The sequence below is a fragment of the Trachypithecus francoisi genome, unplaced genomic scaffold (assembly GCF_009764315.1).
Source record: "Trachypithecus francoisi isolate TF-2019V2 unplaced genomic scaffold, Tfra_2.0 Lachesis_group4, whole genome shotgun sequence".
In the NCBI taxonomy this organism is placed as follows: domain Eukaryota; kingdom Metazoa; phylum Chordata; class Mammalia; order Primates; family Cercopithecidae; genus Trachypithecus; species Trachypithecus francoisi.
This window is the reverse complement of record NW_022681469.1, coordinates 28,785,391-28,812,511: the sequence shown is the minus strand read 5'-3', so window position 1 is coordinate 28,812,511 and position 27,121 is coordinate 28,785,391. Positions and strand designations below refer to the sequence as shown.

At 41.3% G+C, this 27,121-nt stretch overlaps 2 protein-coding genes across 3 annotated transcripts in view; one reads left to right on the top strand and one right to left on the bottom strand.

Annotated features, from left to right (window-relative positions):
- TMEM209 (transmembrane protein 209) overlaps positions 1-9,274 on the bottom strand; it is a 44,333-nt gene extending 35,059 nt beyond the window's left edge. For both annotated transcript variants that reach the window (XM_033192862.1, XM_033192863.1), the window contains exons 1-5: positions 9,144-9,274; positions 7,749-7,885; positions 7,566-7,624; positions 6,271-6,402; positions 5,589-5,830 (exon numbers count right to left, since the gene is read on the bottom strand). In XM_033192862.1, the coding sequence (XP_033048753.1) occupies positions 5,589-5,830; positions 6,271-6,402; positions 7,566-7,624; positions 7,749-7,885; positions 9,144-9,146 (573 nt within the window). In that variant the 5' untranslated portion in view covers positions 9,147-9,274. The remainder of the gene's footprint in view (positions 1-5,588; positions 5,831-6,270; positions 6,403-7,565; positions 7,625-7,748; positions 7,886-9,143) is intronic.
- Positions 9,275-11,877: 2,603 nt separating this feature from the next.
- Positions 11,878-21,342, top strand: SSMEM1 (serine rich single-pass membrane protein 1). Its single transcript, XM_033192861.1, has 3 exons — positions 11,878-12,142; positions 17,602-17,656; positions 20,495-21,342. The coding sequence occupies exons 1-3, from the start codon at positions 11,960-11,962 to the stop codon at positions 20,989-20,991; spliced, it is 735 nt and encodes a 244-aa protein (XP_033048752.1). The 5' UTR covers positions 11,878-11,959; the 3' UTR covers positions 20,992-21,342.
- Positions 21,343-27,121: the final 5,779 nt, after the last annotated feature.

Sequence of the window (27,121 nt, the reverse complement as noted above, 5' to 3'; positions counted from 1 at the left end):
ACCATAGTATGGGGCCAAGTGTGGTGACTCATGCCTATAATCTCAGCACTTTGGGAGGCTGAGGCAGGAAGACTGCTTGAGTCGAGAGGTTTGAAACCAACCCAGGCAACATAGCAAGACCCCATCTCTACCAAAACAAACACCATAGAGTGTTTCCTCAAAAAATTAAAAATAGATATATAAACTCTACTTCTTAATATTTACCCCAAAGAACTGAAAGCAGGGACTCAAACAGATAAGCCATACAGCCATGTACACTGCAGCATTCACTCTTCATAAAAGCCAAAAAGTAGAAGTCATCAACATATGAGTGGATAAACAAAGTGTGGTGTATACATACAACACAGTACTATTCAGCCTTAAAAAGGAAGGGAATTGTAACACATGCTACAACACGGATGAACCCTGAGGACATTATGCTTGTGAATAAGTCAGTTAAAGGACATATACTGTATGATTCCACTTACATGATGTACTTAGAGTATCAAATTCAGAGAGACAGAATAGTAGTTGCCAGAGACTTAGGGGGTGGAAAAAGAGAGTTAACTGTTTTCAATGGGCACATTGTTTCAGTGGGGAGATGAAAAGTTCTAGAGACAATGATGGTGACAGCTGCACAATTTGAATGCATTTAACGCTACTGAACTATGCACTTAAAAATGGTATGTTTTATCATCATTAAACAAACAAAGGATGATGTTAAGAGTGTTTTCAGCAGAGAGAATAACTTAAAAGATGAGTAACAACACAGAGACATGAAACGTTATGGTAATAGCTATTCTCTGCTCTTACCATAAAACGTAAAAATATTCATTTTGGTTTAAACTTCTCTATATCCTTTTCTATATCTTCCATTTCAATTTCTCCTTAAGTCTATGTCTTATTTGCCCTGCTGATTGGACAGATTTGTCTATTTTATGGGATTTCCCATGTACACAAAAAAAAGTCTTAGATAATAACTCATTAACATTTGCTTTTATCATTTAAAAAATAGCTTTACTGAGATATAAATTCACACACCACACAATTCACTCATGTAAAGTGCACAACTCAATGTGTTTTAGTATATTCACAGGATTATACAGCCATCACAATCAATTTCAGAACATTCTTTTCCTTCCTCCCACTAAAAAAGAACTGATCAGATATCAATCTCCTTTTCTCCTTCCTTTCCACCCCAACTTTAGATAACCACTAATCTTCCTGTCTTTATAGATTTGCCCACTCTGAACATTTCATATAACTATAATCATATAATATGTGGTCTTTTGTGACTGGCTTCTTTCATTAGCATAGTGTTTTCAGGACTCATCCACGTTGTACCACATATCTATCATTTTTTCTGTATCCTCCTTGTTATAATTTTATAATTTTGACCTGAATTCTTAGTACATCTATTTTTATTTTTTAAAACAAAAATGGGCAGGGCGAGGTGGCTCATGCCCGTAATCCCAGCACTTTGGGAGGCCGAGGTGGGTGGATCACTTGAGGTCAAGAGTTGGAGATCAGCCTGGCCAACATGGTGAAACCCCATCTCTACTGGAAATAAAAAAATTAGCTGGGCATGCTGGCGGGTGCCTGTAATCACAGCTACTCAGGAGGCTAAGGCAGGAGAATCGCTTGAACCCAGGAGGTGGAGGCTGAAGTGAGCTGAGGTCGCACCACTGCACTCCAGCCTGGGCGGTAAGAGTGAAATTCTGTCTCAAAAAAACTTCCCCAAAAAACAAAAATAAAAACATTTAAGGTTAAGAATTTACCACTGCATATAGCTTTTACTATATCCACAAATTCTGATACTGAAGCATTCTTGTTTTCCTAATTTTAATTTAACCTAATAATTTGGTGAGTATTTTAAAATATTTTAGTGGTATTTTTCAAACTTCTATTTTTAATTTCTAGTTTTTGTTTTGGTCAGAAAATACAACATGTACAATTCCATGACCATCTCAAATAGAATGGTACAATATTCAATAGTATTCTTATGGAGGTTGTCTTATTAAATTTTATTGCTCCAATCTTTTGTGTCCTTATTTGTTGCCTAGTTTATCAGACACTGATAATGCTACAGTCTTCCAATACAATTGTGTGTATTGATTTCATTTTTCTAAAGGTTTTTGCTTTACATTTTATGATGCTGTACTATTCAATATACAGGGATTGGGATTGTAACTATTTCATCTTATGTATTATTTCTTCCATCAACTTAAAATGACCTTTTGTCTCATATAATTCTTACTCCTCTGAAGTTATACATTGTTAATACTACCACCTTATTTTTATGTTTTCCTGATATGCCTTTGTCACCTTTACTTTCTTTTTTTTTTTTTGAGACAGAGTCTTGCTCTGTCACCCAGCCTGGAGTGCAGTGGCACTATCTCGGCTCACCGTAAGCTCTGCCTCCAGGGTTCACGCCATTCTCCTGCCTCAGCCTCCCAAGTAGCTTGGACTACGGGTGACCACCACCATGCCCCGCTAATTTTTTGTATTTTGTTTAGTAGAGAGGGGGTTTCACCGTGTTAGCCAGGATGGTCTCGATCTCCTGACCTTGTGATCTGCCTGCCTCAGCCTCCCAAACTGCTGGGATTACAGTCGTGAGCCACTGTGCCCGGCCGTCACCTTTACTTTCTTTTGATATTTTCCTGATACATCTTTTAAGACTTAAAAAAAAGAAAGATTACTAAGGTTAAAAAAAACTCAATTCATTATTTTTTCTAATTTGTAAATATAAAGATATACAAGGCAGAAGAAATGACTGGAAAAGAGTAGGTACAAAGGGAGAGTTAATGTAAGAAAAAAATTATTTCTTTAAAAATAAAAATTATACTTGATATTTTGGTGTTGTCACTTCTTTTGTACAAATAGAACATAAGCTTGATTTATCTGTTTTTGAAGCAAAAATGAAATAGTATTTGACATTTTTTGTTCTAACAGTCCACAATGAAACTGCTACACACAACATTAAAAACATAGCAAGTAAACAGAATCACCCAGAAGACTCTAATACGCAAAATCACATGTAATACAAAGAAGGCTCCAAGTCAATTAAAGGTAAAAATAATTTATGATATTGGGACAACTAGTTATCAATTTTAGCATAAAATAAAAATGAGTAAAATTATCATCTTATACTATAGTGGGGGGGGAATTAATTCTGAAGGTGAGAAAATTTCTAAACTTAAAAACAGAGCAAACCACAAAGAGATAAACAGATAAGACTATTAAACATTTAAAGTTTCTGTATATATATATATTTTATACTCTATAATTAAATAGCAACCCAAGAAAAAATATCAGATTATACAGACCCAAAACACGAGTAAAGAAGGAGAACTTCCTGATTTAGCTATGTGGCTTTGAAAGAAATCTTTGTTAAAAGTTACAATAGACTATTGTCATGTTTCTTTTCTTTTCTTTTTTTTTTTTTTGAGACAAGAGCCTTGCTCTGTCGCCCAGGCCGGAGTGCAGTGGCCTGATCTCGGCTCACTGCAAGCTCTGCCTCCTGGGTTCCGGCCATTCTCCTGCCTCAGCCTCCCGAGTAGCTGGGACTACAGGCGCCCGCCACCATGCTCGGCTAATTTTTTGTATTTTTTAGTAGAGACGGGGTTTCACCGTGTTAGCCAGGATGGTCTCGATCTCCTAACCTCGTGATCCGCCTGCCTCCCAAAGTGCTGGGATTACAGGCATGAGCTACCACGCGCAGCCTGTCATGTTTCTTATTACCAGAGATTCTTTTTTTTTTTTTTGAGACGGAGTCTCGCTCTGTCGCCCGGGCTGGAGTGCAGTGGCCGGATCTCAGCTCACTGCAAGCTCCGCCTCCCGGGTTTACGCCATTCTCCTGCCTCAGCCTCCCTAGTAGCTGGGACTACAGGCGCCTGCCACCTCACCCGGCTAGTCTTTTGTATTTTTTAGTAGAGACGGGGTTTCACAGTGTTAGCCAGGATGGTCTTGATCTCCTGACCTCGTGATCCGCCCGTCTCGGCCTCCCAAAGTGCTGGGATTACAGGCTTGAGCCACCGCGCCCGGCCTGATTCTTTTTTTTTTTTAAATTAACTTGATGGTCAAGAGTGAGGTAAAACAAATTATCTTCTACATTTCTGTGACAATGTAAATTGGTACAGTTCTTTTGGATAGACACTCCCATCCCAAATTTATGAAGAATTTTATGTACAGGGCTATTTAGTACACATTAAAAAGTTTTTTAAAAATGAAAATGACTTAAATATTCAAGAGTAAATCATGGTATACCCATTAGATGAGTATTAAATAGCCATGAAACAGATTATTTTTGTGTGGCAGGACTATAATAATTTTCCTTCTATTTTACTTTTCCAATTTTCTTTTTTTTTTTTTTTTTTTTGAGATGGAGTCTCGCTCTGTCGCCCAGGCTAGAGTGCAGTGGCCGGATCTCAGCTCACTGCAAGCTCTGCCTCCCGGGTTTACGCCATTCTCCTGCCTCAGCCTCCCGAGTAGCTGGGACTACAGGCGCCCGCCAGGTCGCCCGGCTAGTTTTTTGTATTTTTAGTAGAGACGGGGTTTCACCATGTTAGCCAGGATGGTCTCGATCTCCTGACCTCGTGATTCGCCCGTCTCGGCCTCCCAAAGTGCTGGGATTACAGGCTTGAGCCACCACCGCGCCCGGCCCCAATTTTCTATAAGGATCATTTAGTATCATCTTGTGAAAAATTATTTTTAAAAGTCGCATTTACCTATGAGTTATGAATTTTCATTACATATATACTTTTTCATAAAAATTTAACTTGTACAAAATTTTCAAAATTCTATTACCTGCCAAAATTAATTTTAATATTGGATAACCAGTAGTATGGAATTTCATTACAAAGAAATATGTAAATGGTTAAGGGCAGACAGTGTGTCCGTTTCATCTCCAGAGACTCCTCTTTTAACTAGCAGCTATAGAGATGTCAGTCCAACACAGTAGCGACAGCATCTGAAATGACCACTCTTCTTTCAATGCCCCACTTATAGTAATAGTTTTATGCTTCAGGAATGAGTCAAAATTTCAATTTGTCAATCCAGTTTCTATTAATCCTAAAAATTAGAACAAAATTTCACATTACTGTGGGAGTGGGAATGAAAATTCCCACTATTCCATGGAAAGTGTCCATACTCAAGAATCATTTGTACTCATTGGGAAAAAAAAAACCCAACCATGTGACAATCCCAGTTTTTAGATTAGAAGACACTCCAACATGATAAAACACACTAAAACTCTAAAAGGATATACAAAGGCCTCACATGAAGAAGGAAAGAAAGAGGGAAAACATGAGTAAAAGCAACCAAAGTAAAAAATCATGGTTTCAACTTGTTTTAAAGACTTCTGAAAGATCGTAGATGGTGAACCTAAGTTTGTTATCTCTGCAAATGCTAATTTTTTCTGTTTAAGATGCTGTGTTTGAGATATTGTGTTTTTTTTTTAAACTAGATATTCTTGGTTTTTAAATGGGTGTTCTGGGCAAGTCAAGTCTCAGTTTGCTCATTGATAAAATAAGTTTTGACTCATTAGGTGATTTTTAGTATACCTCCCAATTCTAAAATAATGTGACTAGACAAGAGAAGAGAGTCATTACCTTATTATAACCACTGACAGGCGAGTAGGTCACTCCAGGGCTATAAGAACCACTGCCACCTGAGGACAGACCTTGCAGCTGAGGACTATAACCAGTCATACAGCTGGTGGTGAACTTGGGACTGGTACTGGGTGAACGAGATGGGCTATAACTCAACACACTCTGACCCTGAATTGAAGGAGAAGGTGGAGCAGGAGGGATTTGGGTTGCTGCCAGATCATGTGGAGGAGTAGTCTGTACAACTAGAAGGAAAAAAAAAAGCAACATATGTGTATGTACATACAAATAAAATTATATGAAAATATATTTAAGCAACTAAGTCTTTTTCTTCAGGGAAAAAAGTTAACAGAGTTACTTGGTTGTTAAATCACAGAATGTATTATTACCAAAGGACACAAATTAGGTGTTTACCATTTTCAGAGTGCAAAATTAGAAACTGGTTTCAACTCAGCAAGTCAGTCATTAATTTTAATTGCACCTGAACAATGGAACAAACTTACATGAAATAGTTGACTGTATACAAGAAGGAATGACAATCATTGGTCATAAGAAAATTTATTGTATCCTGCTTAAGATAGCTGATGTCCCCTCCAGCTCTGAGTCTACGAAATGGGAAAATTAAATTGAGAAAGATTTATTGTCAACCTTTTCCCCACCTTTGCAAGAGATGTAAAACACTCACCAGCTGTTTTCAACCCTAAAAGCGTTTGCTGTCCAGGACTAACAACCAGACTTGTTGGTGCCACAGTATATTTGAAATATCTCCAAAAATCAAATAAGGCATTAAGGCTGAAGAGAGATGCAAGAGCAAGCTCTGGAAGAGAATAATTTTTTTTTTTTTTAATAAAAGGGGGGTGAGGAGGGCATTTATTGGAGAACACAAAAACCTTCTATACTTAGCAAACTAACTAAAATTACCTTCTTATTCTTACCTTCTTATTCCTCATAAAAACTATAACTTAACGAATGTCTATTATCTGTAGGGCAGCTGGGCATGATGGCTCATGTCCATAATCTCAGCACTTTGGGAGGCTGAGGCAAGTGGATCACCTGAGGTCAGGATCAGCCTGGCCATCATAGTGAAACTTCATCTCTACTAAAAATATAAAAACTAGCCAGGTGTGGTGGCGCACACCTGTGGTCTCAGCTAGTTGGGAGGTTGAGGCAGGAGAATTGCTTGAACCTGGGAGGTGGAGGTTGCAGTGAGCTGAGATCCTGCCACTGTACTCCAGCCTGGGTGATGGAGCGAGACTCCTTCTCAAAAAATAAATAAATAAATAAATAAATAAGTGTAGGTAATTTACTAGTGAGTTTTAAAATAGCACTAATCCTAGCAACCCTGTACAGTAAATATTTTCACCTTCATTTTAAATATAAACCAACACTCATTCAGAAGCCAAGTGACTCTTACAAGAGTATAGAGTTAGTGAAGCCATGATTCTAACTGAGGTCTGCTGATCGCCAAATCCCTTGCTCTCCCAACATGGCACACTATCTCCCTGTGAAAGACTTTAGATTAAAGTGTATAGACTATGAAATTTATTTTAACATCCATAAAGACTCTTTATACCCAAGGACTATGGGAGAGCAGACAAGAAGAGAGGAAAGAATGTGACAACTGAGGAAGGCATCAATGAAGCAGAAATCTGGGCTGGTCCTGAAAGGTAAAAAGGTAGAGGCGCAGAAAGGGCATTTCAGGAGAGTAACAAAAACAAATCTCACTAACCTCTGAACCTATTTTTCTTCACAGAACTCATAATTACCTGAAGTGTTGTTTATTAATTTGATTGTCTAAGAGAATGTTCCTTTCATAATACCAGGGTTTTACCTTGCTCTCTTTCTGGTGTATTCCCAGTTTTTACAACCCAGCAGGCAGTCAAATACTTGTTGAATAAGGAAATGTATACTAAGCTGAATTAAATCTGAAAGCAGTTTTTCATTGATAAATGTAAGTTACAGTGAAAATTAATTACTTACCAATATACCAGAGGGGCCAGTATGTCACATTGTAATATGAACTAATCAATTTTCCAGTCCTGAAAAAAAATTAGAAAGGCTTTCCAATGAACTTAAAAACACCAAAAATCAAAAACAAACACAAAAACCTGTGGAACCAGTCACCAGCTTCTTAACTTTTCACTTTTTTTGGGCTTCACTTACATTTCAGTATATATCATTCCAGCCATAGATACATTTAGGAGTCCCCAGGCTAAGACCACTTTTCTAGCCTCTGTTTCTTTTCTCATCTTGATGGTTCTGTCAATAAGGGAGGCACTAGGGTGTGCCTCCCCCTGCATCTATGAAAAAAACAAAAAGCACAGGAATTAACCAAAAGAAACTATTGCTCTATTTAAAAACCAAATTTTGCATCCCTTACAAAGGTAACTGAAACTACATATACCTTCTCTCATCTTTAAAATGTTTTACCAAAACTTTTTCCATTTTAGTATCAGTATATAAAAAGGGAACCCAAAATTATACATAACTTCATTGGCATCACAGTATAATCAACAGAGAAGTGGCTGGCTATTTATTTATTTAGAGACCGAGTCTTGCTGTCTCCCAGGCTAGAGTGCAGTGGTGCGATCTCGGCTCACTGCAACCTCCACCTCCTGGGGTTCAAGCAATTCTCCTGCCTCAGACTCCCCAGTAGCTTGGATTACAGGCGCCCGCCATCGTGCCCGGCTGATTTTTGTATTTTTAGTAGAGATGGGGTTTCAATATCTCGGCCAGGCTGGTCTCGAACTCCTGACCTTGAGATCCATCCGCCTCAGCCTCCCAAAGGGTTGGGATTGCAGGCGTGAGCCGCCGCGCCCAGCCGTGGCTGGTTATTTAAGAACAATTTAATACTTCCAATACATAAAATGTCTTTATTTTGTAATTTAAGGATTGATGATTATGTCTGGAAATACTTTGTATTTTGTTTTTGGGGTATGTTACAAGGACTAGGCAGAAGGCTAATTTCAGAAACTCAAAATATCAAGTTTTGGGAGGCTATATTCCATATCTCCTGTAAGTCATAAGGACTCTTTTACATTCTCATGCAGACGCCATTACTATCTAAACAACTCTGCATTTGGACGGCTGCACTCCAGGGATCTCCCTTTTGTGTGTGGATAAAGGATAAGGATTTAAGTTTTAGAAGGGCACGTACTCATAATGGGGTAGTGAGGGGAGTGAGAGGGAGAGAGGGGAAAACGTGCATTGTTTTGGTCCACATTTGGGATTTATAATTCCTTCAGCTAGGCTCAACTCTTACAGACAGTGCAAAATTTGTTCCAGCGACAAGGAGTTGTATCACATAGGGGATAGAGCAATAGCCTTCGCGCCACTCAGCCCCCCGCGTCCCAATTTCCCAGTCCAGAGTTTCCCTCCCGGGCTCCTCGGCACGAACTTCAGCAACCCTATTGCTTCTTTCTTCCCTTCCCCTAGAGAGGCGGGACGCCTAGTCATATCCCCCCTTGGCTAAACCCCGAACAGATTAGGAGGCGCGGAACTCCCACAACCCGCGTGGATTCCAAAACAGGAAGCACAAACATGACCCCGAAAACGCACCATGTCCTCTGGACGGAAAACGCAGACTCCCGCCACTCTCTTTGGGCATGCGCGAAGCCAAGGGCAAGAGGGAGGTGACCGGCAGGCGGCTCTAAAGTTACCGGAAGAACTGGGCAGTCTCTTCTCGCGAGAAAGGGAGGGGTCGCAGGCCCTGGCTCTAGCAGCGTTACCAGGGAAACAGGTCTTGGTTTTGTGGCTCATACTCAGCTGCGGGAGAAAGCTAAGCAGCAAAATTCAGAGAACCCGCAGTAAAAATAATTATAACGAGCTGAATTTTGTATCTATTAATATAATTTTAGCTTCCGTAGGGCATTTATGGACATGTGTAAACTGATTAAGTAGGGTGGCTCACCATAGAATAGAGTGGCGTGATAAAGTGGCCAGACACCATCAGTGACAAAGCATTTCTTTCTTTCCCCTGTGCTAAAACATCTGTGTCAAGAGTTCTGACCCCATGTAAATTCTTTTTTTTTTTTTTTGGTAGAGACGGGTTTTCGCCACGTTGGCCAGTCTGGTCTCTTATCTCCTAACCTCAAGGGATCCTCCCGCCTCAGCCTCCCAGACGCCTGCCGGCCTCCCACTGCCTTTTGGGATTACAGGCATGAGCCACCGTGCCTGGAGTGCAGTGGCTGGTTCTCAGCTCACTGCAAGCTCCGCCTCCCGGGTTTATGCCATTCTCCTGCGTCAGCCTCCGAGTAGCTGGGACTGCAGGCGCCCGCCAACTCGCCCGGCTGGTTTTTTGTATTTTTTAGTAGAGATGGGGTTTCACCGTGTTAGCCAGGATGGTCTCGATCTCCTGACCTCGTGATTCGCCCGTCTCGGCCTCCCAAAGTGCTGGGATTACAGGCTTGAGCCACCGCGCTCGGCCGTCTGAATTCTTAAATAATCTGTTTCATAGGGTGCAGCAGTAACAAGCACACCCAAAATTTGTTTTATTGAAGTTGCTGGTGGTTTTGAGATTAAAAATAATAACAACACGTTTTCCTATCTATTTTTTGGAAGAGCTTCTCATCCTGAGGAAAAGGTTCGGCTTTGTTTCATTTAGCACAAGTGTGCCGCTGAGCGAGGTGCAGGGATACAGAAAATAAGAGCCCCCTGGTTACTACCCAGAGGAGCTCAACCCCAGCAGAGGCCCAAAGATGCATTTCGAAGGCAGGTGAGGTGGGTGCAGTGGGCCCCAAGGAGGCACGTACAGCCCAGCCCCAGCTCTTGCAAGCCTCCTGGAGGAGATGACGCGTTAGAGAGTCAACAGCCAGAAGCCCAGGGCCTGGGGATTTGTTCTGAAGTGTGCCTCTAATAAAAACATTAAGCCATGTCACAATAAGCTACTGGATTATTACATCATGTATGCCCAATGGCCAAAGTTTTTCCTAAAATGATCTTAAGGTTAATACCGCGTGGTATTGTATATTAATGAAAATCGGCAGGTACCCTGTGCTCTTAAAGAGCTAACTTTTTTAGTTAAGTTTTATCATTTTTAGATTGCTTTAGCAGCAATGTTGTTTTGCTCTAGTTTTAGATTTAGAGATGAACTAACTTGAAAATTGTTCAAAGTGAAAGGGCTCAAGGTACAGTCAAAATTAAAATACCAGCCGGACGTGGTGGCTCACGCCTGTAATCCAAACACTTTGGGAGGCCGAGGCGGGCGGATCACGAGGTCAGGAGATAGAGACCATCCTGGCTAACACACTGAATCCCCGCCTCTACTAAAAATACAAAAAATTAGTCGGGCGTGGTGGCACATGCCTGTAATCCCAACTACTCTGGAGGCTGAGGCAGGAGAATTACTTGAGCCTGGGAAGCCGAGATTGTGGTGAGCCGAGATGGTGCCACTGCATTCCAGTCTGGCCCACAGAGTGAGACTCTGTTAAAAAAAAAAAATAATAATAACAATAATTAGAATACCGGGTTCCCACCCACTCCGTATGTGACTTTCCTAAGAAGAAATTGTATGCATGTGACATAGTTCATAGTAGTTCATAACGGGCACATCTGTGTTTTTCCCTCTTTATGTAATCTATAAACTGTTGTGCATTTATTCAAGGCTTAAAAAAGAACACTACTGACCAAATGACAGTGAGCATTATGTATTAGGGCTGCCATAACGAAATATCATAGACAGGTGGCTTAAACAACAGAAATTTTTTTTTTTCATAATTTTGGAGGCTGGAAGTCTAAGATCAAATTGTCAGCAGGGTTGGTTTCTCCTGAGGCAGGTCTCCCTGCAGACGGCCACCTTGTATTGTGACCTTGATTTCTGTGCTCGTGAATCCTTGCTGTCTTCTTATAAGGATACCAGTTGTATTGGATTAGGGCCCTACCCTTATGACCTCATTTAACTTTAATTACCTCCTTAAAGGCCTGGTCTCCAAATAGAGTCACACTGGAGGTGAGGGCTTCAACGTATGAATTTTAGGGAACACAGTTCAATCAGTAATACATTAGAACTGTCTATGATAATTTGCAATGGCATGATACATATAAAAGAGTCTGAATTAAAATGAGTGGATACAATAAACACTTAGATGTAAAGATAGGAAAATATAGTATATACAAGTTTTAGGAAAAAAAATTAAGGCAGAACGCACCATATTGAGGTATGGGGGAAAATACCGTAAACATTCACAGAAGTAATTTGAATAAGCCTTCCACAAACTTAGAAATCCAAGAAGCATTTGTCAGTTCCTAGAACAGTTGCTTATTATATGTCATAATAAGTTGCCAAGGAAATTGTCATACATCATAGAGGGAGTGAAGTAGTTCCCAGTCATCTTTATCCCTTTGAGCGTGGTTTATTTTTTGAGCAAGGAGCCATCATGGGAGACCTTTTTTCCTTATTTTGGGAGGTAGATCCTCCTCCCATACCTTTAAATTGTGCCATTCCAAATCAGGATTATGAATGCCGGAAGGATGACTCTTGTGGGACCATAGGGAACTTTCTGCTTTGGTATTTTGTCATTGTATTTGTCCTGATGTTCTTCTCTAGGGCTTCTGTCTGGGTAGGATATCTTTTTTCTCATTTTAAATAATATGTTTACTGTACACTAGGAAAATTTCCATAAAATACATTTACTATACTTTGATGAAACTACTTTTAAAAGTTGTTTAGTTTTAAAAAGAATGCAATCTTATTCTGCAGAATCTGGGAATATGGAAAAGGATGAAGAGGAAAATATAAAGCTACAGTTATCCTCTTTCCCAGAGATAACCGCTGTTAACATTTTGGAGTATGTTCTTCCAGTTTGTTTTTTTTCTCTCTCTATCCCAATATATATCTCTCCATTTCTCTGTCTTTGATCTTACATGGTTGGCATTATATTGCATATATTTTCATATCCTGCTTTTTAAGCTTAATAATATATCGGAAATACTTCTCTAAATTATATTCACTCAGCAGCACTTTTAATGACTGCAGAATTTTCTGTCTTTTGTTTGCACCAAAAAATTCTGCAAGTTTGAAATATTCAGATTGTTTACAGTTTATCCATATGCTGGCATAAACCTCCCTGCTGGTTAATGACTTCCAAATCCCTTTTCTAGCCATGTGATTCTTATCAAAGATACAAAAGTTGTCATATTGATAGGATACATGCTGTAGGATTTTGGGGTTTTTAGAATGAGGCAATACACTTTCTGCATAGAATAAGATGCAGAGCTAGACTAAACAGAACTAAAGTCACCACTAAAATGCCATCGTCTTAAGAATGAGATATCCTACTTTATCAGGAATGTGATGCTTCCAACATATTATGAGTAACCAAGCTCTTTTTTTTTTTTTCTTGAGATGGAGTCTCGCTCTATCACCCAGGCTGGAGTGAAGTGGTGCAATCTTGGCTCACTACAACCTCTGCCTCCCGGATTCAAGTGATTCTCCTGCCTCAGCCTCCCTAGTAGCTGGGACCACAGGCGCAAGCCACCACGCCCTGCTTATTTTTGTAGTTTTAGTACAGATGGGGTTTCACCATGTTGGCCAGGCTGGTCTCAAACTCCTGACCTCAAGTGATCTACCCGCTTTGGCCTCCCAAAGTGCTGGGATTACAGGCATGAGCCACCACGCCCAGCGGTAACCAAGCTCTTATAATTCGCTGACATGATATCCTTGCTGGTCATTAATTCCAGGCTGATGATTAAGAAAACCACCATCAAGTAACATTATAGCCAGAGCCCTGTGCTGGCAGTGGTCAGTAAGACTTAGTGCTCTATGAGTTCTGGATGGGGTGGAGAAGGTTTGTTATGTCCATGCCAGCTGGATTCCATTCTAATAATCAAAGACTTTTTGATAACCCACCACCTCCTGGTGAAGAAGAGCTTTCATCTAAAGTCTAAATGCTTCTTAAGGTAAATACTTAGCCAAAAGGAGATTTAGAATAGTGATAACTTATATGTGTCTTAGACTCCCTAGCTAAGTATATTGAATTTGTCTGGCCTGGCAAGCAAAGCTACTTTAGAAAATTAACAAAAAAATTGAAATTGATCAGTGGCAATTTCATCATGAATTAAGAGGTCTAAGCTATTTTTTTTTTTTTCTTTTTGAGACGGAGTCTCGCCCTGTCGCCCAGGCTGGAGTGCATGGCATGATCTCAGCTCACTGCAACCTGTGCCTCCTGGGTTCAGGCGGTTCTCCTGCCTCAGCCTCCTGAGTATCTGAGATTACAGGCGTGCACCTCCACGCCCAGCTAATTTTTGTATTTTTAGTAGAGACAGAGTTTCACCATGTTGGCCAGGCTGGTCTCAAACTCCTGACCTTGTGATCCACCCGCCTCATCCTCCCAAAGTGCTGGGATTACAGGTGTGAGCCACTGCGCCCGGCCCAGTCTAAGATATTTTTCTGCTCCCTTGCTTGCATCAGCTCTCGGGAGTCATGCAGCCTTGAGCTTCCAGGACCTCAAGAGAGCATGTGGTCCAGCCTCCTGTCTGTAGGCAAGTAAGTTATCATTAACCCTCCCCCACCCATTTTTTATTGATAAGGCCCAAGGAAATTAAGTGACTTGTCCAATGTCACAAAAGTGTTAGTGACAGAAGAGGAATATACCCAGATTTCCTGTCAAATTATTTGTTTGCATCAAAGCATAGTCTGAAATGTCCACTTAGATCTACTCAGTCCTGATTAAAACCTTAATTATGTTTGAGGTTTCATCTTTCACTTTGTACCCTTGTGACGGCTACAATCTGCTGGGCTGCTTCTTCTGAAGGCTCCCAGATTTGAAATCTGAGAACCATATGAGAGCTAGTAAAGGAGGATGGAATTTTTCCTTCACTTTGAACTTCTTCGTTTTCTCTGCTAAACTTTGAGACTTTATTTACAAACTTTGAGGTAACGGTAAAAGCGCGATGGAAATGTGGTAATTATCCTCCAACACGAAGCACACTGATTTCCTCTGAATTTGCCACTTTTTAAAGCAGCATTCACCCTTTTGCTTTCAGACTATAAATACTATATTTAGTTTATATTTTTATATTATGTTTATTCATATTGTTAGTGTGGTATTTTTCTGGACAATAGCAATCCATACTCCTTATTTTGTTTATGTGGAAACTGAGCTTAAGAGGTGTTAAGTGGCTTGGAAAAATCAGAGTTGTTAGTGGCAGAAAGAGAGCCATGGCCCACATTTTCTACTCTGCCCCTCAGGGCAGGCACTCCTGCTGTTTTCACTCACTGAGTCACACACAAAGACAGTTAATAAAATGCTTTTCATAACCACAGTTCATATGATCCCACTTAGTTTAATGCAAAATCTTTCTTTTGATTTTGTGGTTATGTTTTGATTTGACATCAAATGTGAGAGCTTTCTGTGGAAATGATATAAACCTAATAAGTGTTTTTAAACACCTTCTCCCGTCTATTACAAAAGTACACATTATATAGAAAATGTGGAAATTATAGGGCAGAAGACAAAACAAAATAAAAATCACTCCAGATTATGTAGAAATAACCAACTACTGTTAACTTTTAGGTTTATAAACTTCCAATTCTTTTGGGTTTTTTCCTTTTCTATAACCTAATCTAAGTGATACATATTAAATTTAAAATATTTAAGCCCCTTCCAAAAGCATTTTTTAGAAAGTGGTATCTTTCTTTTTTTTTTTTTTTAAGACAGAGTCTCGCTCTGTCACCCAGGCTGGAGTTCTGTGGCGCGCTCTTGGCTCACTGCAAGCTCCACCTCTCAGGTTCACGCCATTCTCCTGCCTCAGCCTCTCAGGTAGCTGGGACTACAGGCGCCCGCCACCACGCCTGGCTAATTGTTTTTGTATTTTTAGTAGAGACAGAGTTTCACTGTGTTAGCCAAGATGGTCTCGATTTCCTGACCTTGTGATCCGCCCGCCTCGGCCTCCCAAAGTGCTGGGATTACAGGCGTGAGCCACCATGCCTGGCCAGAAAGTGGTATCTTAAAAGAGAACTCCACTTTCAAGATTTTTGGAGAATGATTGCTGTAACCCAGAAAACAAAAAGGCACCTCATTAAAGATGCTTGCCTACCATTGCAGAGATCAGATATTAAGAAAAGAATGAGCCGAGGATCTTAGATTGCAGTTACAAATACCCAACTATGGCACTTTTCATTCCAAAGAAACTGGACTTCCACATAAATTCATTTTTTTCCTAATTGTAGACAATTTGAACAAATTGGGAGAGAAAAAGTCCATTTCAACACTTAAAGCCAACCATAGCTATCATTTTTTATGCTCCTTAAGGTCTTTTGTTTCTGTGCACAAAGCTTTCTTCTGAGGGTTATTTCTTGCTGATAGATTCCCGGAGAGAGAATTATATGTCAAAGGCGTTAATGAAAATTTCTAGTTTTTGTTATTTTCTGAAAGGGTTGGTTTATATCTGTGTCTTTTGGCAAAATCACTTTCAGCATCAGAAAATGGGACACTAATCTGAAAAATGGGACAAATATATTTATGGAGTATTGGGGGGCAGAATATTTGAAATTGGAACTATTCAAAGAAATCCATTTCTTCTGGTTGCCATATTCACAAATAATATATTATGATTACATTTTGGAGGAAACTTTCGGAGGGATTAAGGAGTTATTAAGTTCATGAATTCAGGTAAAGATCTTTGTGTATGGTAGATATCTTCTATCTTAAAGAACTATCAATAATGTACCCTGGTCAAACATCCTTTAAAAACTAAACTAATCTGGGCCGGGCACGGTGGCTCATGCCTATAATTCTAGCACTTTGGGAGGCCGAGGCAGGCGGATCACCTGAGATCAGGAGTTTAAGACCAGCCTTATCAACCTGGAGAAACCCCGTCTCTACTAAAAATACAAAATTAGCCGGGCGTGGTGGTGCATGCCTGTAATCCCGGCTGAGGCAGGAGAATCCCTTGAACCTGGGAGGCAGAGATTTCAGTGAGCCGAGATCGCGCCATTGCACTCCAGCCTGGGCGTACAGAGCAAGACTCTGTCTCAAAACAACAACAACAACAAAAAACTAAACTAATCTGAGTACTATCAAAAATTTTTAAACACTATTTCTCTGTAATGTGAATGGGTACAGGAAAGCTTTATAAGCTATAGCTCCTTATCAGTATTATTTTCTCTCAAGTCTGTTCCATTTTGTTTGTTTCAAAACATTTTGGTACATTCTGCTATCGAAGCATAGTCTTTTTTTTTTTTTTTTTTTTTTTTTTGAGACGGAGTCTTGCTCTGCCGCCCAGGCTGGAGTGCAGTGGCCGGCTCTCAGCTCACTGCAAGCTCCGCCTCCCGGGTTCACGCCATTCTCCTGTCTCAGCCTCCCGAGTAGCTGGGACTACAGGCGCCCGCCTCATCGCCCGGCTAGTTTTTTGTATTTTTTAGTAGAGACGGGGTTTCACCATATTAGCCAGGATGGTCTCGATCTCCTGACCTCGTGATCCGCCCGTCTCGGCCTCCCAAAGTGCTGGGATTACAGGCTTGAGCCACCGCGCCCGGCCCGAAGCATAGTCTTAATGGGAAGTGGAAGTAGGATCACTATAACAGGAACTCGATACATACTGGAATTAGCTTATTATTTAACCAGTAAGTACTTGTTTAAACTGAATGTTTAAAAGTAGACATTGTCAGGCCAGGCCTGGTGGCTCACGCCTGTAATCCCAGCACTTTGGGAGGCCAAGGCAGGCAGATCACTTGAGGTCAGGAATTCGAGACGAGCCTGGCCAACATGGTGAAACCCTGTCTCTACTAAAAATGCAAAAATTAGCCGGACATGGTAGTGGGCACCTGTAATCCCAGCTACTTGGGAGGCCGAGGCAGGAGAATCACTTGAACCTGGAAGATAGAGGTTGTAGTGAGCTGAGATCATGCCACTGCACTCCAGCCTGGGCAACAGAGTGAGACTCTCCAAAAATAAATAAATAAAATAAAATAAAAATCAGACATTGTCAATGGGCCTTGGCAATAGTGTTTTATAACAAGTACATATTATCATAAAACAACTGAGATCACTCTTACTAACCTATGTTTCTGAAACAGATGTCTGAGGATAAAAAGGATGAAGGCAGTGGGACAAGTACTTCAGTAAAGAAAGGTGAGAACCAGTGCCTATTTGTGGTGTTGCATGCCTGTAGTCCCAGCTACTCAGGAGGCTGAGGCAGGAGGACTGTTTGAGCTAAGCAGTTCAAGACCACAGCTTGAGCAACATAGTGGACCCAGTATCAAAAAAAAAAAAAGAAAGAAAAAAAAAGAAAGAAAGATGAAGAAAGAAATTTGTGCTGAGTGTGGAAAGCAAACAACAGAGATGAACAGCTTAGAGCATTGTCAGACTTTGCACACTAGAGAAGGCCCATTGGGATTGGGTGAGTTTTTGCTTTTGGACTCCCTAGTGCAGAGGGACAGTTTAGCTGCTTAGCAAGAAGCTATGAATTACTGGGAGGTAGAGCTCAAGTTCTTTTTTCACTGCTTAGCACTCTCCCTTCACATTGCTTGCCCTTCCCACACCCTCATTGTTAGTGCTATTACAGGATTATGAGCTGTCTATGACATCTTTTTCAACAACCTATAAGCAGTGGTGTGCTGGTAAATGTTTAACAACTGGCTCTCCAAAACTCCTGTGTGTACATATGCTTACTAAAAATTTTACTGATATAAAGGTTGCATGTCATCTCAGCACCCCCGGAGGCTGAAGTAGAACTGCTTGAGGCCAGGACTTCAAGATCAGCCTAGAGAACATAGCAAAACCCTATCTCTTAAAAAAAGAAAATTAGGGCCAGGTGCGGTGGCTCACGCCTGTAATCCCAGGACTTTGGGAGGCTGAGGCGGGCGGATTACGAGGTCAGGAGATCGAGACCATCCTGGCTAACATGGTGAAACCCCATCTCTACTAAAAATACAAAAATACAAAAAGTCGGCCAGGCACGGTGGCTCAAGCCTGTAATCCCAGCACTTTGGGAGGCCGAGACGGGTGGATCACGAGGTCAGGAGATTGAGACCATCCTGGCTAACATGGTGAAACCCCGTCTCTACTAAAAAATACAAAAAACTAGCCAGGCGAGGTGGCGGGCGCCTGTAGTCCCAGCTACTCGGGAGGCTGAGGCAGGAGAATGGCGTAAACCCAGGAGGCGGAGCTTGCAGTGAGCCAAGATCCAGCCACAGCACTCCAGGCTGGGCGACAGAGCGAGACTCCGTCTCAAAAAAAAAAAGAAAGAAAATTAGCTGGCATGGTTGTTTGCACCTGTGGTGTCAGTTACTTAGGAGGCTGAGGCAACAGAATCACTTGAGCCCAGGAGTTCGAGGCTGCCAGTGAGCCATGATCATGCCACTGCACTCCAGCCTGGGCAGCAGAGCGAGTTCCTGACTCAAAAAATTAAATAAATAAAAATTAAATAAGTAAATATATATCACACCATTTATAAATAATAAAATATACAATACTCCTTTTGGCCAATTTCATATAGACAACTGATTCTCACAAAACGCTCTCCTTGATTTTTGCCAGACCCTTGCACCTTAGCCAACCATGGCTGCAATTGATGAACAAGTATAGTTTCAGCGTGAATGTCATTTTCCTCTAAGCTAAGGAGTGAGATGAAAGCGAAGCAGAAGATAGATGTATGTTGGAACTTAACTTAGTTGTCAGTGATGTGAGTGACTTCTTTGATGGAATGGATAATAGTTCTAAAATACTGGAAGAATATTTCCTCATTTTGCAGGGTTAGTCACAATCTAGTGGCTACAGGGATGACACTGAAATGTAATGTGCATTAGTAACATGTTCTCCGTCATTTTCTTAAGCCTAGATAATCAACAAAACCATACATCAAGCCCTGATGTTTAGTGTTTGCTGATTTTCATGGTATAAATACTTTTACTAAAGCTGATTTTAAGCTACCCACAGCATGTCATTGAACATGGAGTTGGGAGGAGATGTGCAGTAGTGTATCCTTAACATAGAATTTCTGCCGGGCGTGGTGGCTCACACCTGTAATCTCAGTACTTTGGGAGGCCAAGGTGGGTGAATCTCCTGAGGTCAGGAGTTCGAGACCAGCCTGGCCAACATGGCAAAACCCTGTCTCTACTAAAAATACAAAAAAATTAGCTGGGCATGGTGGCATGTGCCTATAATCCCAGCAACTAGGGGGACTGAGGCAGGAGGATCACTTGAACCTGGGAGACAGAGGTCGCTTGAACCTGGGAGGCAGAGGTTGCGGTAAGCCGAGATCGTGCCACTGCACTTCAGCCTGGGCAACAGAGCAAGACTCTGTCTCAAAAAAAAAAAAAAGAAAGAAAACACAGCATAGAGTTTCCAACATCCAAATACAACAGACATAAAAAACCAGAAGAGCACACAGCATAATCAAATGCAGTAAGATAATTAGGAAGTGATAGGTTTTGAGTATTTATTACCTCTATTTTTATTAATTGAATGTATTTTAAGTTGTTATAATTTAGTTTTTAATAATGGCTATGTTTAACTATCTCACAAAATTACTGAAAGTTTATCAGCTCTTCTGAGCGGGTACAAGCCAACTTCAGCACACCACTACATAAAGGAAAGATCCTTCTTAGTTCCTGCTCCCCAAATCACATTCATATACGTGCTTGAATCTTTAAGAGTTCAATTTTCAAAGGAAAAAAAGTGTTCTTCCCCGGAAAAGTTTAAAGATCTTTTCCTTTGATATTATGTTTAGCATCCACAAAACTTCAAAAGTGATATGTCAAGCATCTATCTAAGCTCTCTGGTCTGCAGGAGTTGGGATATGGTACTGGAAAATGCAGTCAGCTGCCAACACTTGCAGGTGACTGGAGAAAAGCAATGGCTTGACAAATGGCTACTAAGAGTGAGCTATATGTGCACAGGCTTCTTAAGTAATAGGAATTTATAGTAACCAACAATGTTACTAACTTGATATGTTTCATTGGTTGTTAGCAAGCAAAGAGACTTCCTACAAGTGGCAAAGCAAAGACGGTGCCTGGGATCCCTCACAGACAATGAAGAAACCAAAGCAGAGCCAACTTACTCCTGTAACCAACTCAGAAGTAGCTTTGGTCAATGCCTATCTTGAACAAAGACGAGCCAGGCACCAGTCTCAGTTCAATGAGGTGAACCAGAACCAACATGACAGTGATACTACGGAGTGTGGCAGTGAAGAATCTAACTCAGAAGCCTCCTCATGGAAGGAGAGTGAAAGTGAACACCACCCATCACCAGACAGTATTAAGAGGAGAAAAATGGCTCAGAGGCAAAGGAATCTGGGAAGTTACCAAATGAGTGAAAGGCACTGCCTCCACTGCAAAGCCATGAGAACCAATGAATGGTTGGTGCACCATTCCCAACAAAAGGCTTCAGTAGCACCGCCAATGAAAGGAGACAGTCAAGAGGAAAGTTCCATATCTGACATTAACACGAAATTTAGTAAATTTTGAATTTTATCACGTTCTTCCCTCACTTGAAGCCGAATGAAAGAGATGAATAAAACATGAAAAATCACCAAAGCTCTAGGTGAGGAGACTTTTACAACAAAGTCTCTCTACCAACAAACAAAAACATACTTGGAACCCAAGAGGTAAAATCTCACACAATTCTTTGTTCAAAAAAAAGGCCATCGAATGTGTTTATGGCACCGTTAGAACACCAAAGATCTGTATCTGCGATGATTTTTTAATTTGAAATAGCACAAGACAGATACTTTATGTCTTGGGTGTATGTATTTTGTTTATGTCTGTAACGCGAATACGAAAGCTCTTTGAAAATATATTATTTATGTTGAGAAACCACTTAAATGTATTCAGATGTTTTGCTTATCTGACTGACTGAATGAACTAGATGAAGTTGGTTGGAATAGAATTGCCCCATCCTGTCTAGGTTTGACCCTGTAATAACTGTATTGCCACACATGTCAGCTAGGGGCTAGTGTGGAAGAGAAGCTCAAGAGGCTGGAATAAGATCTGATTCCTGGAGTAGGGAGAAGAGGCAGCATGACCCAGAAGGCAGTTGGGCAGTGGGCTACCCACGGTTGTCGTCCAAAGTGCACGGCAAATGTTAAAGGAAAAATTATTCTGACACTTGTCAAAATGGTCAGGAGGACTTCATTCAAGACTCTATTGCAATAGGGAGTAGAAATTGAGCTCCACTCTGAATACAACAAGGACAAGTGGGGATTTATAGCCAGGAGCCGGAGGAGGACATCGTAGGACAGGAAATTACTAAAGAGAGACATCAAACATAGGGGGATTCCTGCTAAAGTGACCTAACAGGATTCATGCTAAGGGCAGGCCAAGGACTTACACATCAAAAGTGGAGAATGAAGCCAGGTGTGGTGGCTTACGCCTGTAATCCCGGCACTTTGGGAGGCCAAGGTGGGCGGATCACCTGAGGTCAGGAATTTGAGACCAGCCTGGCCAATGTGGTGAAACCCCACCTCTACTAAAAATACAAAAATTAGCCGGGTGTGGTGGCATATGCCTGGAGTCCCAGCTACTCGGGAGACTGAGACACAAGAAAAGCTTGAACCCAGGAGGCAGAGGTTGCAGTGAGCTGAGATTGTGCCACTGTATGCCAGCCTCGGTGATAGAGTGAGACTCTGTTTAAAAAAAAAAAAGTGGAGGATGAGGAATTTGATTAGTTATTAAGGATGGGGAGACTCTCGATAAACTTATTCAGTAGAATTCTTGCCAAAATTGGGTTGGGCAGGTCAAAGACAGGATGGAGTCAAGATTGAGTCCTACTTAAGAAGAGGGCTCAGAGGAGCCTGAATAAAGTTTGGCCAAAGAGAGAGTCTTTGTCACAAGTTAGGCATAACCTAGGCATAGTTGGGGCTAGGTTTTCTAGTTAAGTGGGGCCCCCAGGTGTGGGGAATGTAAGCAGGCTTAAGTAAATGGGGGTCAATCTGGAGATCATCTTCCCAGAATAGAAATGGGAAATAGGGTGGATGGCAGGACCCCAGCTGGGATAGAAAACAAGGCCCAGATCCCAGAGGAGAGGGCTGGCAAGCACAAGATGAAGCAGCAGGGACTCTTATCTTGTGGCTACAGTTCAAAGCAGGGCCTAAGTCTTGGGGGAAGCTGGGTGCAGTGGCTCATGCTTGTAATCCCAGCGCTTTGGAAGGCCAAGGCAGGCAGATCATCTGAGGTCAGGAGTTCGAGACCAGCCTGACTGACATGGCGAAATCCCATCTCTACTAAAAAATACAAAAAATTCGGGCAGATCACAAGGTCAGGAGATCGAGACCATCCTGGCTAACATGGTGAAACCCCAACTCTACTAAAAAGACAAAAAATTAGCCAGGCATGGTGGCAGGTGCCTGTAATCCCATCTACTTGGGAGGCTGAGGCAGGAGAATGGCGTGAACCTGGGAGGCAGAGCTTGCAGTGAGCTGGGATCATGCCACTGCACTCCAGCCTGAGTGACAGAGTGAGACTTCGTCTCAAAAAAAAAGCAAAGCAAAAAATTAGCTGAGCATGAGCATGGTGGCACATGCTCATAATTCCAGCTACTCAAGAGGCTGAGGCAGGAGAATTGCTTGAACCTGGGAGGCGGAAGTTGCAGTGAGCTGAGATCACACCATTGCACTCCAGCCTGGGCAACAGAGCAAAACTCTGTCTCAAAAAACAAAACAAAACAAACAAACAACCACCACCACCACCAACAAAAACCTCTGATCTCCGAACGCTCAGGGATACTGATTTGAGTAATGATAATACGTCGGTCTCCCGCAAGCCAGCTCCGTGTGAATTACTCTTTCTCTATTGCAATTCCCCTGTCTTGATAAATTGGCTCTGTCTAGGCAGCAGGTAAGGTGAACCCATTGGACAGTTACAATAATCCTAATTTTCATGGCCTTTCATTAGTTTTACAAAGAAGATTTCAGTCCCTGAGCAAGGAGAGAGTTAGTTTTAGGGAGAAACTATTATCATCCTTGCTTCAAAGTTAAACTATAAAATAAATTCCTACACCTAGGAGTGAGCAAGGCCAACCAGCTCATGAGGCTAGAGGCAAGATGGAGTTAGCCATGCTGGATTTTTCTCATCATCATAATCTTTGCAAAGGTGGTTTCCACCTTATGACATCAGCTTGCCTCCTCTGCAGGGATTAAGCCTGGCCAGCTTAAGACAAAAAGGGGGAAATGGAGACTTAGCTGGAAGCATTGGTGAGGATAGAAATGAATTTTGCACTGACTGTTGAGAAACAAGGGACAGTAGGAACTAAAACAGTGAGGTCAACGGCCAAGGGTTTGAATGGAGGAGAAGGAGGAGGGGATCTGGTTTCAGACCGCGTGGGGAGTGAGAACTCTCATGTGAGTGGGCTGCCTTGCTCCATCATCCCAGGACATGGTGAACCATAGAATGAGGAGCAAAACCATGGTCGTGTGCAGATCTGGTGAGATGAGATGGTTATGAAGCTGGGACTATAGACACTAGTCATGGCTGGATGTTGCTTTTGTGCAGAGTCTGGTGTGGGCTCTACAGCAAGCTGAACACCATCAAGAAAACCAGATAGCAACTATGACTAATCCCCAGTGCCACTCCTTTATCTCCTGAAGGCGTACTATCTTCCAGCACACTCTAGAAGTAGTATTTTGAAAATGACAACCCATTAGCAGATTGTGAAATCAATTTAGTGGGTCGTGATTTGCATTTATTAAATAATAAACAAAAAGTTGGTTGGGTGCGGTGGCTTACACCTATAATCCCAACACTTTGGGAGGCCAAGGTGGGCGGATTACTTGAGGCCAGGAGTTCGAGATCAACCTGGCCAACATGGCAAAAACCTGTCTCTATTAAAAATATAAAAATTAGCCGGGCATGATGGTACATGCCTGTAATCCCAGTTGCTTGGGAGACTGAAGCAGGAGAATCGTTTAAACCTGGGAGGCAGAGGCTGCAGTGAGCTGAGATCATGCCACTGCACTCCAGCCGGGGCGACAGAGCGAGACTCTGTCTAAAAAATAAATAAATAAACAGAAAGTAACAGTGTATCACACATAACAAGGGTAAGTATTAAGTGTGTGTATGTAATGAATTGCAATGTAAAATGTATTTCTTATTATGTGTGATAAGAGAAAAGGACTGAGCACAGTGGCTCACACCTGTAATCCCGGCATTTTAGGAAGCTGAGGCAGGAGGATCACTTGAGCCCAGGAATTAGAGACCAGCCTGGGCAACATAGTAAGATCTCTGTCTCTATAAAAATATTTAAAAATAGAAAAAAAAAGATAAAATCAAAAGTCACCACTCTAGAGTAGTTTTCTTTGTGGATTTTCCCGTGTCATCCAGCGATACCACTAAATTAGTGAAGACAATATCACTCCATGCTTTCCCAATTGTATGCTAGGAATTAGTAAATCCTTAACCACACTATAGGATGGACCAACTGTCTAGATTAGTGAAAAGCTTGAATTAAATTATACTACTTTAAAAGAACTTCAGGTTTATTATTTTCAAATACAGAAAGTGGAAGCAAGCTAACCAACTGTTGCCTGGTACATAGGGGTGCGTTTTGGCTTGGTGAATAGACAAGAGTTATTTGTAACTGACATTTCAAAGAAGCCTAAGAAACAGGCCAGCCTTTGTTTAAATCATAATTACCCTGCATGTATGTAAAAAAATACTTCTACAGCTTTTCAAAACAACTGGTTCTTTTAAGCAGATAATTATTCCCCTTCCAATCTTGTTTACACTACTATTCAGAACTTCAGTGGACTTTTTTTTTTCCATAGATAGTACAAAGGTTAACTTCAGCCAGCCCTTCCTCAAATTATCACAAATTCCCAATTAGTGGATTCTAAACAGGGTTTCCCTGTAACAATATGCCGAAGACTTGCATGATGTGTTTTTTATTGCTTTGAATAACATCTGACAAGTTTCCAAGTACCAGGCCACCTGGATATTGTCTATCTGTCAGGAACATGTGGTCAAAGAGGTGGGTGGGAGGGTGAGGGAAATATAAATCAGGCCCATACATTCCTATACCATTAGAGGAAGACAAAATGAAGAAAATGCTTTTTTTTTTTTTCAAGTATCTATTACATACCAACTGAATCTTAAATAATAGGCACTTTTTGGTGTAAGGAAGAGTTGCACTTACGGTCTAAATTTAACAAAACCTCAGATGAAAATAGAAAGCTGACCTTTTTTGTATGTAGACTGGCAGTTATTGGAGAGGCCCAGGGAAGTTATTAAGAGAAAGATGCATTATAAAGAAATTATACTTGTCCTTTCTCGGTATTTCTTATTGCAAATTTCCACTCAGTGCACAAAAGGATAATGCATGAAACCCTTTTTTTTAAATAAAAATTTTATGATCCTGAGCAATACTGTTTTCAAGTTCTTTTATCCTCTGAGCACAGCCTCTTTCACAAGCTGTTCCTCAAGCCACCTTATTGCAGGGGCCTGTTGTCTCTAACTGTCTTTGTTTATTAGGGCCCTCTGTCACCATGGAGTTTCATGTGTTCAAAATCTTGATTTAGCAGTGAGAACACCAGACTGGGAGCCAACTCTGCTACTAATTAGTGTAAATCACAAAAGGGGAAGTGAAGAGATGAAAACCAGGTCCTCGTGGAAGGGTCTACAGCCAGGGTTACTGAGACTGACTGGCAGGTCAGAGGATTGAGGAAGAGACGAAAGGGCTTGGAGAAACGCCACTTAGGGCTAGTGTCTTTTTGTCTCTTTTCTCTGATTGTACCCCTTCAGATACAGAAAGGGTCTGAAGTAGCCTCCGTTGTTTTCCTTTCTTCCATTTTGTTCCATTGCTCTTGCTCTTTTACGTGATTTACAGTTAAGTTCTGATTGGTCTAAGCCAAGCCTAGTGGTGCCATTCTCCTGGTCCATGAGTGGCTGAAGGGTGGGCATGTAATCTGATTCTGGGAAGGGAAGTTTGCTGGGGGGAGCATTCTGAGAAAAAAGTTTGTTCAGTCTTTCTTTAAAAAGACATGTGGAGAAAAGAAACAGACCCTTTTCTTTTGGTGGATGCCAGCAAGTCTGCACGTGATGACTGGAACTGTGTGACAGCCAGCTCGTGTCTGTGAGGGCATTCGCCTGAGTACGACAGTGTGGAAATATGGAAAAGACTAGGTCCTGAGCTGCTGAATTAACAAATTCTGGAAGCATCCTACTTTTAGATTTGTGGCTAGGCAAAATAATCCCTATTGTTTAAGCATTATAAGTTGGTTTTTCTGTGACTTGCAGTTGATACACGGTCTTAGTCATCTTCTCATGTTCTGTAATTTCTAGAGCAGCTTCTTTTGCCTGGAAGGTGCTCTATGATGCCTAAGTTGTTAAAGAAAAAAGTATGTGTGCTTCTTTGATGGCGGGGCCCATGACTTTGTGTGTGTGGTGATGATGATCGTATTAGTCTGTTCTCACACTGCTATAAAGAAATACCTGAGACTGGGTAATTTATAAAGAAAAGAGGTTTAATTGGCTCACGGTTCTGCGGGCTGTACAGGAAGCATGGCTGAGGAGGTCTCAGGAAACTTTCAATCATGGTGGAAGGCAAAGAGGAAGCAGGAATATCTTACATGGCTGGAGCAGGAGGAAGAGAGTGAAGTGGGAGATG